Source organism: Danaus plexippus, chromosome 4 (assembly GCF_018135715.1).
Source record: "Danaus plexippus chromosome 4, MEX_DaPlex, whole genome shotgun sequence".
NCBI lineage: Eukaryota > Metazoa > Arthropoda > Insecta > Lepidoptera > Nymphalidae > Danaus > Danaus plexippus.
Genome location: NC_083538.1, coordinates 3387165 through 3403099, shown reverse-complemented (window position 1 = coordinate 3403099; position 15935 = coordinate 3387165). Strand labels below are relative to the sequence as shown.

General features: G+C 32.4%; 1 protein-coding gene and 1 long non-coding RNA gene across 2 annotated transcripts; one reads left to right on the top strand and one right to left on the bottom strand.

Annotated features, from left to right (window-relative positions):
* Positions 1-2016: 2016 nt before the first annotated feature.
* Positions 2017-14506, bottom strand: LOC116768561 (uncharacterized). The gene is made up of 15 exons (XM_032659301.2): positions 13978-14506; positions 9837-10112; positions 9568-9718; positions 9128-9294; positions 8893-8987; positions 8272-8446; positions 7607-7820; positions 6887-7030; positions 6410-6579; positions 6127-6224; positions 5240-5380; positions 4913-5008; positions 4660-4837; positions 4042-4162; positions 2017-3138 (listed from the first exon to the last, which is right to left on the bottom strand). The coding sequence occupies exons 1-15, from the start codon at positions 14027-14029 to the stop codon at positions 3006-3008; spliced, it is 2211 nt and encodes a 736-aa protein (XP_032515192.2). The 5' UTR covers positions 14030-14506; the 3' UTR covers positions 2017-3005.
* LOC133320101 (uncharacterized) lies at positions 10510-12752 on the top strand. Its single transcript, XR_009753556.1, has 2 exons — positions 10510-10729; positions 12170-12752. It is a non-coding gene; the product is annotated as an uncharacterized LOC133320101 (long non-coding RNA).
* Positions 14507-15935: the final 1429 nt, after the last annotated feature.

Sequence of the window (15935 nt, the reverse complement as noted above, 5' to 3'; positions counted from 1 at the left end):
GTCTGTCCATGCGATGGCGCCGCGGAGCAATCCATGAGTCATTTGCTCGAGGATTGCCCTCGGTTCATCGTACCGATACTAGACCATCGGATTTACTGCTAAACCGTCGCGTCGGGGTTAATCTCTTCAATATGGCAGCTCTTTTTAGAAATAGAGAAGCCATTGAAACTTTTAAATAATTTGCGCACTATATAATTACCTGACTCAAGAAATTTCATAATACCTAATTAAATCTGATTATCTTTATCTTGTAAATGTATTATAACAATGTATACAACCTTTTTAAGTAGACTATAAGATTTTATATACCTCCCAACTATACATATAATAAGATCGAATGTCTGTACATTAAATATTTTTCCAAAAAACTGATAGGAGGCGATTAAAGAAGAGTCATAAAAACCAAAAAAACATTTTTTGGAATTTTTGTTTGTCTGTCTATCTGGTACGTTATAACTTCAAAACTACTCAAGAGATTTGAACGAGGTTTTCACAGTTGGATTACATATAATTAGGAGCATAGTCAAAACTTTGTTTCGTCAAAATCGGTTAAGGGAAAAAGAAGTTATGGTCAATTGAAAATTTACTTCAACCACTCGATAGATGGCGTTGATAAAATACGTCATCAACCTAGATCGCGGCGTTAAGATTCTCTGTTGTGTAATGACTACCATGCGGTTCGCAAGTTTATCGTCGTTTGTTGGTTGTGGTTGTCTATCATTTGTTATCATCTCTTTTCTGAATGTTATTATTTTAAGTTTGACATATATATGTTTATGCGAAAAGCGACTAAAACGCCGGCGGAGCCGCGGGCAACAGCAAGTAATGAATAAAACCATGTTTATACCTTTTAATAATGTACCCTACTTGTAATCCAAGAAATGTTTTACCAATTTTATTAAGTGAAGAGCTGTATATGTTTTACTTTTAAATTGTATATTTTAAAGATAATTTTGAGATAACTCACGTTCTTCTTTATTTTAATTTTTCTGTTTAAATTTTACTGTTTCGTCATTATTATTTTAAATGTTGCACTTATTTCTTTATATATCGGCAAAGACTCAATAGTTTTAAGTTTAAATGTTAAAAAAAAGGAGAACAAAAAAAAAACATGTCATCGTTCATATCATTCACCCCATCGGCCATCCCATCACCACCCTATGCAAGCGGGGACTGGACGACCATTGTATCCAATCGCTAAGCCTCTAGCCCCCCTGTATTTTATTTAGTTTTATTTACCACATATTATATGTATACTACTTTGCTATTACAACTCCTTACCTAGTACTTTATATTTTTACCATTAAGCGTGGAGGCCGCCGGTGCACGACATTATATATACGACATTATCAGTTAGCACGACAGTCAACTATAAGCACTGATGGCCATAACCAAAAATCACTTTATTTAGATTAAAAAAAAAGTGTGTCCATAAATTAAAATGATTACAGAGTTTCATAACCAATAGATATGTGTTTGTATTGAAGTTAAAAGGATATATTTTTTTGCCTAACAAACGCTGCCCTTAAAATTATGTTTTTATTATATTTTAGGCAGTTTACTTCTCAGTTCTAATGTAAAGTGTTGACTAATTTTCTAAGTTCCAAACGTCCTCTTATACTTGATATTAACATTACCCTTTAGCCAGTAGACTTCAATTAATTTCTTATAATAATCGTAATTAAACTATCAATTTAAGTAAAATTGAAGAAATTGTTGTCATTAAAATAACTGCTTTTTTTAGTAAACAAGAACACGATACATAGCGAAATAATATTTTCGTCTCTTTGACTGAATCGTGTTTTAGTTGACCCTAAAATTGTGACACGTAATATTCCTGTAAGAATGCTTTAATCAAAGTAATTTACTAGTAAAAAAAATAGGGGAAGATTTTTATGAGTTTAATTTAGTAGGAAGCAAATTGAAACGAAGTAAATTCTGCTCACCAAGCAATGATGGATGATAGGCACATAGGGTTGTGACTTTTGGGGTTCATACGGTTTTAATAAAAAAAAATAAGGTTTTGAATGAAATCGTAATAAATAACTTTTTTATTATTATTATTTACACTCTTTTAAACCTTTTGTTCCGAATTTCAGCCATTGTAAAAAAAAACAAACTAAACTAGGAAATCTTATCGTATATCGAAATATTTATAGTTTGTGATAAATACTGATGATAGTAATAGGCCCGGCTTAGTATAAATCACGTATTTAAAAATGCTCGCAATCATGTCCTACACATTCAAAATGTGTGAAGATACTTTCGTAAGTAACTTGTGTTCCCGCGCTTCTAGATATTACTTATACAAATATATATATATATATATATGTACATATATGTATATATAAGTATCCTTTATAAATGACCACTCCTTCAATCTATGTGTGCTATGATTTATATCCTGTAGTTATTATATGGATTATGTACGTAATGGGGATACTGTTTGCTGTAGAAAATAAACTTAAATTTATAAAATATTATATTTATTAAATTGCTTTTCTATTCCTTTAGTTACATTTATGATAATTCAAAATGTAACAAAGTTAAATTTTGTTAACTGAACAATGAGTATCAATATAAAAAAAAAAAACAAAAGTAGAATATATTTTTGAAGTTTTCTGTTTTTGAAGTAGAATATAATTTGGAAGTTTTGAAGTTTTCTGTATGTTCTTTTAATAAACAAATCCTATATTATATTTATATTTATTATAGCCATTGAAGTGTTCGCTTCAGTTTTTAACCGCTTACAGCTTAGTTTCAATAACCACATGAAGAAACGAAATCTTAAATCAACTATACTTCTCAATTATAAACCGTCACCAGCTACACTTAACTTTTTTGAGTGGTAACTTTCTCGACTTGAGACAGATGGTTCCAACGATACTACTTTGAAAAAGATTATGAACAGGACAGTAAAATTTCATACATTTTTACACATACAAAATTGATCACAATTTCAAAGAAAAATTAAAATTAATTCTTAAATATATATTATATAAAACTTAATTTGTATGTATTATATCTATGTTTTGATCCGGCCAATGAACCCGCCTGTGTGTTGACACGTTGTCAAAACCAATGTTGTCAAACGAATGGTAGTCTTTTTGCATATTCATTTCTGCTAGATTTCTGTATCTGGAAATAATATAAACTATTATATTACAGTCTAATACATTTAAGTTATGGCAACTCTGACTAGGATTTATTCTATATTCAAAGGCCATTCTATCATCTTTGTGTCAAGGCACATCTTGATGAACGTCATTGAATGCGAGACGAGAAACAATTCGTATGTAGTGTTACAATAGCAAATTGAATTATGCATACAGTACTAGTGCACACTTGATATAGCGTTATTTATTGCTGTATCGTAAAAGGAAGAAACAACTTATATGGATTTTTATTTATTTATTTACTTAATTGATTCAACAATAATTATCTAAAACGGATATCATTGCTAACGTGGATTCTTTACCAAGCTAATTGAGATTTCATAAGGATGTAAAGGAACTTAAGGGATTTAAATAACGGAATGTTAACAATAAAAAAATTAAGATAAATGAATACAAACAAAATTTGAAAAATGAAATGATTTGGAGAAATGAACACAAATTACGCTCCGATAAGAATTTTGCTTTAATGAATCTTGCAGTAAAAATATTATATAATCAGAAGGCAATATATTATTATCAACCTTTTTTTCATCAGATTTTTTTTACGCTAAAGGGTTGCAAACGAGCAGACGGCCTACCTAATGCAGGTACCTTCGCAGATACCTTCGCCAATGGACATCTGCAACATAGTTTGTTAGAGGAAGAGGGAGAGGTAAGGTGGGGAAAGGGAAAGGGCGACCACGTCTCACACTCATCGGACGAAACGCAGCCATTAAAGGCTACTTCACTTCGATCTTCTCAGAGGGTGGTACTTCCCCGGTCGAGCCAGAACATGTTCGATCTGTAATTACTTGACCACAGCTAGGCTCGACCACCTCGTAAAGTCTAAATCTGTAAATTGGTATTCATGTGAATGTAAAGTTACCGTTTAACAAGGACGCAGCAGCCCAGCAGCAGCAGTATTTGCACCGCAAGCCACGCCAACATCAGCGACACCAACACTAACTCGTGCACACACACCAAGGGACTGCTGACGTCTACCTCCGCTAAGAGGAAAAGTTGAATAAATATGAATTATTCACTTAAGATATAGTTATGTCTAAAGTATTTCATTAAAGATTTTACACAGAATTAGGTCATTATGAAATTATGTTGCCTTCATTTTATATATCTCTCCTGAACATATATATATGTTATATATATATATATATATATATATATATATATATATATATATATATATATATATATATATATATTATTGACGGGAAACTATAATCAACTACTTCTACTACTTAGACAAAGTTATTGGTTTGAAATCTTTCCGCTTAGTACACGCTTGCATCGTCACGCTACATACGAAACGTTCCCGTTCCTCATTCAATAACCTAAATTAACATCATAATCTGCGATTATTTACAAAAACATTTGTTAACTTTCCGTATATAGTGTGACGATGACCACTTGTGTTAAACATACTGAATACATAGTCTTAGATACTCTCTGTGAGAATATGAATCCTTCGTAATCTAAATCTACATACGTAGAGAACTTCTGTGGTCGGCGCGCACGAGTGTGTCCGCTGATAGTACATCTCTCGCCCCCACCACTAACTCCAGTTCCAAGGGAACTCTCTTCTCCATCCCCAACACCTCACCCTGTCCCTCCCCTATACACATCACCGGCCCTCCCTGCGCCACCACTCCCGTCGGCCATGATGTCTGAATAAAGAACATGGTCATTTGAGACGAAGGATGCTCTGCTACAAATAGCAAATTCAACTATACTTAGTCTACCTCCTCCTTAACACTCGCCGCTACTTCTGAATCAGTCGTGTAAGTCTCGTTCGCGCCTCTCGCGTCTCTGAGTCTATCCAACATTTCACAGTTGATCTAAAAATATTATACGAATAACTGTAACATGTTATTGTAAAATAATGCAAGAATCATACTATTATTATTTACGATGTCGTCGCATTTTAGTGATAGAATAGTTGAGACAGTAGAACGAGTCTTTAGGAGATCTGACAAATCAACTGAGTAGGACAAGGTATATGACAAGTTATTTGGAATAACAATATAAGTGTAAAAATAGTTAAATTCCTCGATATATGAACTTATTACCGGAGCACATTTATCTTGACAGAATCGTACAACGACAGCGAAGCGAACTACGTGAGACGTAGGAAAACGGAAAGCCTTGAACCGGGAGAAGAGGCGCTGACTCACTCCTGAACGAGAGCGACTGAATGAAGGGAAGTCGACCTGAAAAGAAAACAATTAAAATAATACAGAATGTCAGATTAGAGATAGGAATACAACCTGCGGCTTCTGGGATATGACGTCATAGTCGCTTTTCTAATTGAACTATCGCGTCCTCCTCGGATCAGGGAATATTTCATTACATTTAAAGCTTTGAAGGAGAAATCTAGTAATTCTATTATAAAATGATATTATTTTTTTTACAAGAAAATCCAAATAAACGTTATGCTATTAACATAAGTTATAAATATTATATTCTGTATAAAATACAAAACGCTTAAATGAAGGGTCATTCGCTATTGTAAAGATCTTATTGTAATACAAAAACCGTTTTAAGGAATATGTTGCAATGTACCATGTAAAGCTATGTAATTCTTGCATATTAAATCAACAATGAAAATATAACAAATACGTACTTGTATATAATTTGACAAAATAGATACGTCCATAGATTTCACATAACTAGTTAAGAAATAATGAGATCTAAGACTCACGATTTTTATTCATTTAAATGAAACTAATATTATTCGGATATACTACGCGTGCTCTATTTTTGTAAAAACACATTCACATCTCGTCTGCCCGTGATCACGGTTGCTGAAAAGTAACCAAAACGTCGGGAGTATTTAGTTTTTTACAAAAATAAAGCACGCGTAGTATATCCGAATAATATTAGTTTCATTTGAATTAGTTAAGAAATAGTTTATAAATAATTATCGTGAACTTTAAAATAATGTAAATATCATCACCTGTCCCGTGGGGCATCCGCTGTTGTCCAACAATAACACAGAACTGTCTCCAAGTCTCGAAGACGCTACTAAATGATACGCCTCAATTTCAGAATCTCCTGAAAACATAATTTCCTTTGCTCTATAAAATCTATGGACATCTTCATATAGCTTTAAATTTTACTTTATTTAATAACAGAAATGAAAATATAATTAATTTTCAACCAGAAAATCTCAAGGCATCTCAAGGCAGCTCAAGGCAGAAGTTATTCTAAATACACTCATTAAAACCCTCGCCACTCACCAGTAGTTTCTATTCTTAGTTCAAGCAGATCTCCCAGGGCCACGGCTCCCGTCCCTTGGTCTTCGGTTGCTCTCACCACGTACATAGTGAGAGGTGGCGTTGTCCCGAGGACAGCGCTGGCACCCAGTTTATCAGACACCTCGCCCGATTCGCTCGCAACAGACGGACGCCTACATAGACATTTATTAATACATTTGTTACTGATAGATTTTATTCAATTTCATATTAAAGCGCACCGTTCTCATTTTGATGTAATTCTCGTATCTTTGCTATATGTTTAGAACTAGGTGGATACATAACTATTGTTTGTACTTAGTAATATTCGTCCATGAAATTTATTTTCACTAATGTGGTTACCATTATTATTCAGCTATCAATAAGATACGTGTTATCAAACACAACTTAAAGAAAACATATATCTTTATCTATGTATTCTTTGACAGTAATTCAAGCGACAAGCGAGAAGCGTTTTAATACCCCGACTCCTGAACAGCGACTGTGGCGTCCACTTTAGTATACCCTTGTCGGTCTCCCGGCGAGCACCCCACTCTCACCCAGCGATCTCCCGCTGTCTGTATGATCGGGTTGTTCTGAATCATAAGCATCACGTACGCCATAGTTCTGTAATATTAGATTCTTTCACTGGTATGAAGATGATCTTACAAGATATTTTATTCTCCAAGAAACTTTAAATTAATGTGTTTTAGCTATTATTATTAAATTAACTTTATATTGGATAGAATTATATTCAGTTTTTAAAATACAAATGTTGGATATAATCAATTTCCGGTAAATATTCTTTTACTCAGATAGTGCGTTAACCATCTATGACATCATTTCCACCGTGTCACGGGTGGAATGACAGCCAACCACTCTCCAGTAGAAAAATAAATCTAACTATCGTAATAATAAATAACTATTGAGTTTAAACTTAATGAATTGCCCTAAAAAAAAGTTTTGTGCGTGTAGTCTGTCCGCGCGCAGTAAGAGAAACTTCGTAATGTTGGAATGAACACAGGAAGGGATAGAAATTTATTTTTAAAGAATTTTTGGTGTTACTTTAAGACAAACTTTTTTAACATTAATTACAAGTCACAACTGATTGTTCGCATGCGTTCGAGCGCCACGTATTCTCTCTCGCTCTGTCTATTTTTACAAATTAATGAAGATTAAGAAGTTCCATTCTCAAAAGCGTACCTATTAACGATGCCTGCTGGTGTTTTAGAGATGGCGAATGCGAAGTTGACGTCACAATCGCCGTATAGAGGCAACGCGAGGCGGACATGTGAGGCCGGTGTCAATGACCTCGCACTGCAACGCTCACCCCGCCCGGGGACGTACACCCTCCCACGGAACATACCATGAGGTCTGTATGTCACTACCAAGTGAGACGGTGAACATTCCACGCTGACTGAGGATTTGAAGGTCATACTTAGGGCAAGTGACTCGCTGCATCATAAATATTTTACGTAAATGTGGGTAGTATTAAGTAGTATATATTATAAAGAGATCGTGAATTACAATACAATGTAAAAAAAATAAATGTCCTTGTTATAAAAAAAATGATTTCATACAGTTTTATAAAATCAGATAAACAGTAATACAGTGGGAAATATCTCATTTTTAAATATAAGGAAAGTATTCGTTAAAACTTAAAATATATAACTGACATTTGATGTCAGAATATTTAAAAGGTGACACCATAAAAATAAGTTATGATTATCGCTTAGTATTTATATCGACTACTTTTAGAGCAGACAATTATGATTTAGGGTTACCAGCGGAGAGATAAAACACAGTTGTTTTAATAACGATTATTAACGTGGCCAACATATTGTCTAAAAATATATAATAGTGCTCACTGTTAAGACATATAACGCGACGATAATACGATGCCCCGGATACACGTCTGAGGAGCCAGGAGCCAGCTGTGACCAGGTCTTCACTGTGGAGATCACATATACCGCGAGAGGAAGACGCTATCCAAGTGAATCCCCTGCAGACGAAACGATTTTCCTGCTCACACGCTGTTTTACACTGGAAAAAATAAATACATATTTAATATCTCGTTAATATAATTTGAATGCAAATTCAATACCTTCGTGAATCATGTTATACTTTGGTTACCATTGACATTAAGGTTTGGACACACTTAGGTAAAAAATCCGTTCAAATAAATATTATACACGTCGCGTCGTAGTTAATAAGACCTTACTTAACTAATGCTACAATCTGTTTTTACTTAATTACCAAAGTGCTGTCATTATAAAAAGATTGTCATGTATTTCGTCCTTCATTAATTTATTACGAACTAACAAACATTTTTTAATTTTTCGAAAAATATATGAATTAATGAATAAAAAAATTCTGAACTTAAAAAAAAAAGGGTTACAAACATAAGTTTACGAGTTTATTATTATGTGCAAAGATCAATAAACGCTGCTGGTATTTTAACATTCTTTCGAAAAAATATGGTGACTTACCTCGTCTTTGCTGAAATTGTTCGCTGTCAAATCAACATGCTTGACTGTTTGATTGTAATATTCTTCATAGGAACATCTGTCAATTTTTTTTGGATCTGAAATAAAATAACAAATAGAAATTATACAATATAAACTGTAATAAATTATATGTCATTCAAATTACGATATTTTTGTATAATTAAAAAAATATTTCCACATTATTGTTTATGGCATAAATTTTTGACGACATACTCACAATCATGGGAGCACTGATTCTCTATGTAGAAGGTATACGAGTTTGACACTCGGTAGGACTCGGGTTCAGTGAACTTATTTTCTCCATTTAATATACAATTCCCTATCTCTTTTTGTGCTACAAAATAACTGTCTAACGGACTTCCAGGTTCGATCCATTGCGCCGATCTACATAGATATTGATATTATGCATTTGTTTTTCTGAACTGTATCATTTCAATAAAACTATATTATTATTTTATAATTCTAGTATTTCATTTTATTGGACGTTAATTATGTTTCATAAACCATGATCGTGCGAAAGCTAGATGGACGTATCACGTTCGTCAAAATATAGCATAAATTAACCTGCCGTCAGAAAAACCTTAGATATCATTCTAAAGTGCAAATGATAATAAATGACTATAACACTTTGTAATTAGAATCGATGTTTTTATTTACCGGTATCGTTTTTCGTTTGTAGAAAACATCGCATTGTAGCAATCCTGAACTGTTGAGTTTACAATGACCTTGACATCAGGTCCATCAGAATTCAAATAATATCCTGGAGTACTCTCTAGCGCCCACCAAAGTTTCTTACAATTGTCTGGCACTGAAATATGTTTATCTTTAATACTATTTTCAATCATTTGTTAAGGTTAAGTCATTAAATTTGTAGAAAATCATGAATGAATCATGCAAGTGGTACTGGAATTCGTAATAATACTTACATTTTAGACATACTTTGTTAAAATAAGCGACTTCGTTATCCGGTCGAAGCTGATTTGTCCGTGAACTAGAAATGCCCTGACAGCTTCCTTTAGTATAAACAATGATGACAGCAGCACAATCTGTGAGCTCGCGGCATCGGCTCAAGCAGGCTCCTGTTAGAGATTCTTCTTCCCCACTAGCGGAATACATAAATACAGGTGTTGCCTGGTCCGGAGTCATACCTGACCATCTCACGAAGGTCTCTGATTCCGGCAGACGACATTGTGATTCGCTACCTGCAGATATTTAAAAAAAAAAAACCGTAAGTGTTACTTTTTATGTTCATCTGGATTGCACCTTCTTTATTTTTATTAATAACCATTTTAGAAATTACAGTACTGATATTGAGTGTGCTATTAACAACAAAGTTAAAAAAAATACTAAAAAAAATATTGTGAAAGAAATAAAAGCTTTTTGTTTTATTGTTATAATATAATTTCATTATTTTTGAGGCACAAGAAAACAAATCACAAGCGAAGCTAATTAAAGCCTTAATGTATTAGATATCGTCACATTAAGAAAAACTGTCTGTCATGTACATACATTAAATTAATTATTTTCATCAACTTAAAGCAAATTCCTAACATTAAAGATTCACATATAAAACCTTCAATGCGGTTTTAGAACTCGGGCTTTTTATTAATATAGCTTTATATCTATTTATTTTATTTCTCAAGAAGAGATTGTAGTCATGTGTAATTATGTAAATATTTATGTGTTATATAGTCATATATATGTTGGGGTCAGCACACGGAGCTCGCATATACTGAAACCAGTTCCGCAGTGATCTGCGCAGTGCGAACAAGATTGTTAGTAATCATTTTGTACTATTTGAGTGTATCGTTTGACAAAGGTAAGTGTTAAGTGTATCTTATATATATGTAATAATGTAAATATTTTTGGTTTTATTAAAAAAATATATAGAAAATAATATGTGATGTGATGTTTTATAATTTATACTTTCGTTATATTATAAGGACAGTTGTTTTTCTTCCATTTGGCTAAGTTAGAAAGTTTTTGTTACAGAAAATTCAAAGAAATCAATGTATAATATAATATAAACTACTTATGTACATGTGCGTTCGGTCTAGACAAAACATTAATAGAGATCATTTTATTAACGTTTCTATGATAGTTTAGTTTAGACAAATAAAAAAAAAACGAAAGGACAGTTCAATGCTCTGTCAAATATTGACTTGCACATATTAACGTACTCACAAAAATATTATGTTCTCAATTTAGATCGAAATAATTTAAATTCGATAATTTTCAATTAGTTAATAGGCTTCTATAACATGTGTACAAAAAATATTATTGTATTAGTAATATACCAGAAGGAACAAAACAAACGAACAAAATATATTGAATGTTAAATTTGATTTACGCGCAGTACATTTCTGAAAGTATTGAAATCCAATCATCAAATGTCCGCTTCGTATAAATGATATTTCGAATTTATTGTTTTATTAAGTTTCCGTTAACGAACATAATTTAAGTGTTAAGATAACCAGCTTGCGTACACGATTTCAGACACTTTTATAGTAAATTGAATTTTTACACAAAGACTCACAAATTTCTAAATTTGTGCTCGGGATGGAAAATAATTAAACAACCTATAACTGTATCTTATTAATTCAGATGAATATCTGAAAATAAATCTTTTATTTATTTAATATCACGAAAGTAAATTGATTATCTTACTAACTATATTTACCAGAGAGACAAAATTATTAATTGTTTGTTAAACAAATAAACTATAAAAAGTAGCTTGTAGATATAAACAACAAGAAGAACAATTATTTTGGAATAGAGACACATAAATTGTGCTCAGACAGACATTAATTTTGATAGACATCAGTAAATAAACTGATCACACACACAAAATGTGTTTCACTAGTGTCATGCTATTTTGTCCCTTCCATTATCTTTTATATTCCACATTCACGTCAGAAAGATGACAATACGATCATAGCTACAGTAATGTGATCTCTATTCATTAATTGACTTCACAAAAAAACTTTCATAAATTTGGAGGTTACAAAATAACCTTATTTAGATTCATACTCTTCTAGATTCGTGAAGAAGAAATGATCTTAACAACTGTTAATGATTAAACTGAAAATTTAATATTTTAATCGTTTATATAATATCCAGAAACCAGAATTAGTTTAGAATGATAATTATGATATCTATTTGTAACCTCTCTAATATGTACCATCTTTCGATTTGCAATAGGTTTTTTTAAATTACATAATCTATGTAACATTTTATTAAGAGAGTTTTTTTTTTGCAGATGATTTTTCTACGAACATGGTTGATAGGGCTGATACTAGCCTGTCTTCTTATTCTCACTCAAGCCAATTCTAAGGGCGTGTTGACGAGCACAAAGTGCCCTAATGGACAAAAGCCTACGGTATTGGGCGGTGTAACAGTCTGCCTACTGAAAGATGATAAGAAAAATTGAAACAATCTATTTAAAGATTTCATGTAATTCATTATATCTGTTTAATACATATAACTGTATGAATACTCTATATTCGTTGGCCTTAAAACTACCTTTTTAATTAATGAGGATACGATGTTTTCGGTAAATAACGACATTTCAAAGCAAGTATAGATGCTCTTAATCTATTTGGAGCTATCTCTCTTCTTGAGTCGAAGTTAATAATATGCGGTACCGGTGATTATGAGTTAGGTGCCATGGGTCTTGAGTAGCATGAAACAAACGAAAATGTAATATCACCATAATTTAACGTAAAATATGATAAGCATTTTGTTTTCACTCATTGTATGCCAGAGGACAACTTATTTTCTTTTAATGTTTTCATAAAATGATAACCTTTGAGAATGCAAAATAAAAACACAAGCAAATACTAGGTACGTATTTTTATTGAATGTATGTCTACCAATTTCAACAAAAAGAAATATTTTTACGTTAAAATGACTTGAGACGAAATTTTTCAGCATTCTATGGATTCATCGTGCGGATGCCGGGTCCATCGCGTTGCAGGGAGAGGAGATTTAACAGTGCCTGGGACTTGCGACCCAGTTGTAGGTTTAAGGGGCCCCTATCTAAAGCGCGTTAAACGCTCATCTCCACCCTCTAAGCTCCTCTCTTTACCTAACCAAATTTTGAAAAGAACCTACTAGGATTGTCTTTGAAGTACTTTGTAAAACTGAATTGATGTTAGTTCTGGACAGGCTCAAGTGTTTTGGTAGAGAGATTTAGCTTTTATACCTCTCGCTCCCACTTCTACCGCGAACAAAATTACGACGGACCTATTCTTAGTGAGTTCGTTAGTGAGCTCTTTATACTTATTGACCTTGATGGCATGGTCTATATGAGATATGGGATGTTGGTTTCCTTAGGAACCGTAAGCTCTAGTAACACAGCACGCTTTAAAATTCGTGAATACAGAAATATCCTCTGAGATTTTATATGGTTTCTCATACTTATCTATGATTATAGTCCAATCCGGAGTCGCTTTAAGAATTGACATTTGATTTTGTAGCACCTTCATGAAATCTAATAATCGCTAGTTGGTGGTTATTTCTTTTTGCGCTCTGGCTAACGAAAGGTTAACCAGTTATCAGTTAACACATAATGTATTATTTTGTAATAATTTAATTTTGACCAACTCGACTGTAGGTATTAATGTATATATTTTTTAAATACCACAAGTGACATTGGAATTTATATTTTATTTCCCTCGACCTAGAACACGATATAAAAAGTAAAACAATAGATCATTTAATTGCTTAGATGAGTTTTCATTGTAACTGTCATGTTTCATTTCTTAACTGTCTATGAGGAAAATCTTATACAAAATAATTACGAATAAAAAAAAAATCTTTCCAAAATTATTTTAAGGGCCAGTGTCATAAGTATGCTTTGTTTTTTTTTCTTCTAAATTATAATAAAACTCTTTAGTATGTGTCAAACGTTTGATGTATTATCGGGTGTCACATACCCATTAAATATAATAACTACAGGTGACTTCGTAAATACAAATGAATTATGTAATAAAACTAATACACACAACCACACGCAAACACGTATATTAAAATATTTTTTTTTTTATATATTGGTTTCATACTTACTTGTAATAAATGTAAATATAGACAAGATCACGAAAATTCTCCGTTGCATCATAATAATTTTATTATTTATTTATTATTTATTTTTTATTCATTAACACTTTAATACTCGTACAAGGTCGAACCGATGTCACATTTTCAAACACAGAATTGTCGTTACACTTTAAATCTGGAGAACTCGAAGATTTAAATGTCTTTCATTTATAAGACGTCTGAACTCGTGATAGATTTATTTAATTTTAAAAGTGTACACTCATAGAAATTCAAATAACAAACAGTTATAACGCATCAGCTGAACAAACATTCGACTGGCATAGAGTACAGTTGTTACATCACTAAACGTTTCTGTGCTATTATTTTTGTTGCTGCTGACAACAACAATATGTACTATATTTGTTATCTTCTTAAGAGGCTATTAACGAGACGAGCCCTGCACTCCTCAGTCAACTGAAAAGGTAGTGCAATCGTAAATCATAGTGTGACTATGTGCCCCCACTACATAGCGCGACCTTGCAGTTTATTATGGTTTTACAGACAATTTACAATAGTGTGACGAGTTCACGACAAACGATAGCGAAACCGAATGATAATGGACCATCTACGCCCTGCATTTCGTAACATGCGGGTCCAAGTAATGCGGTCAAAATGTCGGGGGATGGTAGTACCTACTGATGGGTAATAATTTTCACTGTATTGCAAAAGCATCCTTTGCTTACTATTACTAGTGGCATGTGACGTGTAATTTGAGTAATTTGAAAAGGAACTCGAATATCCGTCTCCTAAATTTTGTATAAATTATTTTTCTTATTATTAGATTTAATAATATATTCTTACTTATACCTTTGATAGACACGACCACATCCTTTCTGTTTGACATTGCAGAGTTACAGAACTATCACAAATATGCCTATCGATTTACCGATTAACGATGTTTTGATGAAGGTATTTGAATAATTCTTATAACTATGTAATAATTACAAAAATTTTGTATTTTTAACAAACACTTTATTCATAAATACAGATCGTTGATTGTATTATTTGTAATCGCGTAAAATTTCGGCAATGTGTTAGTCCACTGTTTAAGCAAGCGATATAATCTCACTTCCGAAAATCATAAATTGCAAATCAGTGAAACAATCGCGTAAACGTTTACATTTTAGTTGGAATAAACGAGACCGCCATTGAAAAAACCTGGTCATAGTAACGCAACATAACATAATATGTATATTATACGTAAATACTTTATAATTGCATGCATTTCGTAATCATAGGTTAACTTTGTCACCATAAGATATGCGATGCATTTTTCCTCGATTAATATTAGTTTAAAAATCTTGAAACACTCATTACAATAAAATTACAGATTTGTTTGATGACCAAAAATTAATCTATACTTATAATAAGACAGAAAAAATCGAATGTCTGTACATTAAATATTTTTCCAAAAAACTGATAGGAGGCAATTAAAGAAGAGTCATAGAAACAAAAAGATCAATTTTTGGAATTTTTGTCTGTCTGTCTGTCTGTCTGGTACGTTATGACTTCAAAACTACTCAACGCATTTGAACGCGGTTTTCACAGGGAAAAAGAAGTTATGGTCAAGTTTACGTTTGATGTATATATGGTTATGCGAAAAGCGACCAAAACGCGGACGGAGCCGCGGGCAACAGCTAGTTACAACTAAGGTAATAAAAAAAGACCACATAACAACTTCTGATATATTGATTATTAATAAGAATACGAAAAAGGGAATTGTCTTATAAAGTATAACCTTTAGTTAGTATAATATTTATATATCTAAGAGCATTAGTTATTAAAAAGCTGAGATAAATAATTTAACTAAGTTTTGAAAATAATATTATAAAAAAATTGAGCTTTCACAAAACGAAAGGATATAAATTTAGAATAGAAATATAGACGAAAGGTTTTACTTTCTGTCTTAGAGCCTAATGGCATGATGA